At 36.7% G+C, this 3,201-nt stretch overlaps 1 protein-coding gene across 1 annotated transcript; it reads right to left on the bottom strand.

The window, feature by feature from the left end:
• Positions 1–1,251: 1,251 nt before the first annotated feature.
• Positions 1,252–2,299, bottom strand: LOC103262185 (olfactory receptor 10A5). The gene has a single exon (XM_008059811.1). It carries the CDS (start codon positions 2,277–2,279, stop codon positions 1,311–1,313), a length of 969 nt encoding a protein of 322 aa, XP_008058002.1. The 5' UTR covers positions 2,280–2,299; the 3' UTR covers positions 1,252–1,310.
• Between the last annotated feature and the right edge of the window lie 902 nt (positions 2,300–3,201).

Here is a 3,201-nt window from a genome sequence, read left to right as displayed (position 1 = left end):
CACTTCTCTTGAACTCTTATAGTCTCAAGGTCTCTAAATGGTGTGAATATTCTTCTATAAAACTTTCTAGTCTTTCAATGTGTAAGTATGTTTTTTAAAGGATAGTCTAAATGTGGTTTATTCATTATGGAATGGTGTAAGGTTATTTTTTGATTAATCTTTACAAATGTAGTTATATTTTTATTAATGAGGTTTAAAGTCATATTAAATTTGTGTTCCTCTCTTCTTTTTCACATATACTAATATTCTTTTACTCTGAATCTGAATTAATTAATTAGATATGCATCTCACAGTACTGGAGAAAAATGCAACAAAACATCTGAAATCTGAATTTTAGTTCCAACTATGTATCACCAAACCTCATTGAAACTTACTTTTCTTAACTTTAATATGAATTTTCCCCTAGCAATTATCTCATCTGAATCCCTCATTGTTTATTAAATTAATAACATGATGACAGTGATTGTGCTTTATGTTCTTTTATATTTTCACATCACAGCAACAACATGCTTTTTTAAAATGTAAAGGCACTAAGAAAAATATAATAGAGTTATTAAAGGACCTATATTGGAGTCAGCTAAGATCCACTGTAAGCACTGAAGAAAGCAGCATTTCAATTGTAATTGTTTGTGAAACTTTCAAATTACTTTGACAAGGTTTAAGAACGTGAAAATGAAATTGAAAGAGAGAATTAGAAATTCACCTTATTCTGCCTGGGAATAATAACCTGAGGATGGTTCTATAAGGCTATTGGGAATATATGCATGGAGATTAGTGATCCACTTTCTTCTATCCATGCTAAATTTCAATAAATGTAAGAACCAACATTGTCTCAGGGGCATGTGAAATGAAATGAAAGAATGAGAATTATGTACTAGAAGTATTATAGGATTTTTTTCTACTTAATGGAGTCAAATTTATTCAAAGCAAGATGTGGGACCAAGATGACTTTTTGATGCTTTTTGCTGTTTTACCCATTGTATGTCCCTAAGGTCAAATTATAAGCAGTTTCATACTGTCCACAATATAGGACACGTTTGTGCACTTTTGCAAAGTAAATACCTGAATTTTTTTCCCAGAAGTGCCAAAATGCCAAGTGTACCAATAAGAAAAACAGTGTAAGTCTACAGTAGGTAGGCAGAAAAGTTTGGCAGATGGTAGTGTTTTACTACCTCTGGGTTGTCCTCTCTCAACCAAGTTGTCCAGTAGCCATTTCAGTAGCTGGGTTTCATTCCAATAGAAATTTGAATAGAAGTACAGAAGTATCCCAAACATGAAACTGATTGTTTCTCATTCAATAGAATTTAGTCTTACTTTTTAATGTCTATGGGACACTGCTTTTTGAAGGATAAAATCTTGTGAAAGGTCCGGCTGAGGGCATTCTTCACTTCATTATTTCTCAGGCTGTAAATAATGGGGTTCAACATTGGAGTCACAACAGTGTAGGACAATGATAGCAACTTCTTGCTTTCAGGAGAATTATTTGATTTAGGCCGGAAGTAGGTGAGACTTGAAGATATGTAGAAAAGGGAAACCACAATGAGGTGGGAGGAGCATGTAGAAAAAGCTTTATGCTTCCCTTTAGCTGATGGAATCTTGAGGATGGCAACAGTAATGTGAGCATAGGAACATAAGATCAGCAAGCAGGGTATCATGACAACCAGAATGGTTCCAATGATGGCGTAGATCTCAAACAGTGCTGTTTCTGCACACACCAGCCTTAACACAGGTGGGCTGTCACAGAAGAAGTGATTCACCTTATTGGTACCACAGAATGGAAAGCTGAAGAGCCACACAGTCTGCACAGTAGCTACAGGAAAGCCTGGAAACCAGGAGGCAGCAGCCAATTTAGCACATGACCTTTGGTTCATAATGACTGGGTAGTGCAAAGGATTGCAGATGGCCACATAGCGGTCATATGCCATGGTGGCAAGGAGGAAGCATTCAGCCACTCCAAAGAAGAAGAAAAAGTACATCTGAGTTGCACAGCCAAGGAAGGAGATGGTTGTGTTCTGGGCAAGCAGGGTCCCCAGCATTTTGGGCACAATGACTAGGTTGAAGCCTATCTCCAGGAAGGACAAGTTTCTGAGGAAGAAGTACATGGGACTGTGCAGCATGGGGTCAGCCAAAGTAACCAGAATGATAAGACTGTTTCCCATCAGGGTGACCAGGTAGATGATTAGAAAACTCAGGAAGAGCAATGACTGTATTTCAGTAGGCAGAGAAGAGAAGCTTATGAGGATAAATTCATTTATTCTTGTCCAGTTTCCTGTAGCCATAGTATGGGCTTAAATCAGCTGTGGTCATGAAGAGAGATTCTTGATTGGAAGAGCCAGGTTTGGGATTGCTTTTCAGATTCCTTCTTAATTTCAGGGAAAGAGACAAGGTAAGGACCTCAGGTGGAAGAGGAAGGGGCTTGTACTGTCTAAAAATAAAGACACAGTAAAGAATGGCTAGGGCCTAAGTCTGAGATGGGCAATATCTCATATATCTCTACTTTTATTCTTTTTTATGTTCCTTTTCCCACTTTGTTACCATATTTTCTAAAACAAATCTGATACTGTTCACCCAACTCAGTAACTCAGTTTCTGTTCCACACTTAATGCTTTTGTAATGTGTTTATGTGACACAGATCCTGAGACAATGGAGTAGAGTCTGATTAAAAAAAAAAAAGGTAGAAAATTTTTACTTATTCCTACTATACATCACTCTCCATCAATGATTCACTGTTTCCATCTTCTTCATCTGTTGCCAAAACTAGTACTTACTTTTCTATCTTCATGTAGGGACTTCACTTCCAGAACAATTGTCAAAGTATGTAGTGGAAAAAGTGCATTATAATTTTTTTTGAGGTGATTCAAAGTAGGAAAAAGAGAGGTGAGAGGATATGTGGGAACAATGTCTACAAGATGTAGTTGTTTTAATGCACCCTACAGTGTAAGAACTATAGACTACATCAAATCTCATAATGCTTATTCTTTCTTGCCTAATCAGACTGTGGAACAACCTGAGGAGTTTCCTCTTCAGTCCAACAAGGCTATAATTGACAACTGATTCTCAGTACCCCCCTAAGTTACTGGCTCTCAAAATCAAGATTTGATAGAGGTATTGTACTACAGCTACATAGAAAATAAGTATGTCCAAGGAAATTTTGACTACTTCTCTTTCTAGAATAGATAAATTGGATAAAACAAACAAACA

This window comes from Carlito syrichta, unplaced genomic scaffold (genome assembly GCF_000164805.1).
Source record: "Carlito syrichta isolate Samal-C Ts95f unplaced genomic scaffold, Tarsius_syrichta-2.0.1 Scaffold304376, whole genome shotgun sequence".
Lineage (NCBI taxonomy): Eukaryota > Metazoa > Chordata > Mammalia > Primates > Tarsiidae > Carlito > Carlito syrichta.
This window is presented reverse-complemented; position numbering and strand designations above follow the sequence as displayed.

What these genes read in the sequence shown, in the direction of transcription:
- LOC103262185 (XM_008059811.1), bottom strand. Translation starts at nt 2,279, where the DNA reads ATGGCTACAGGAAACTGGACAAGAATAAATGAATTTATCCTCATAAGC.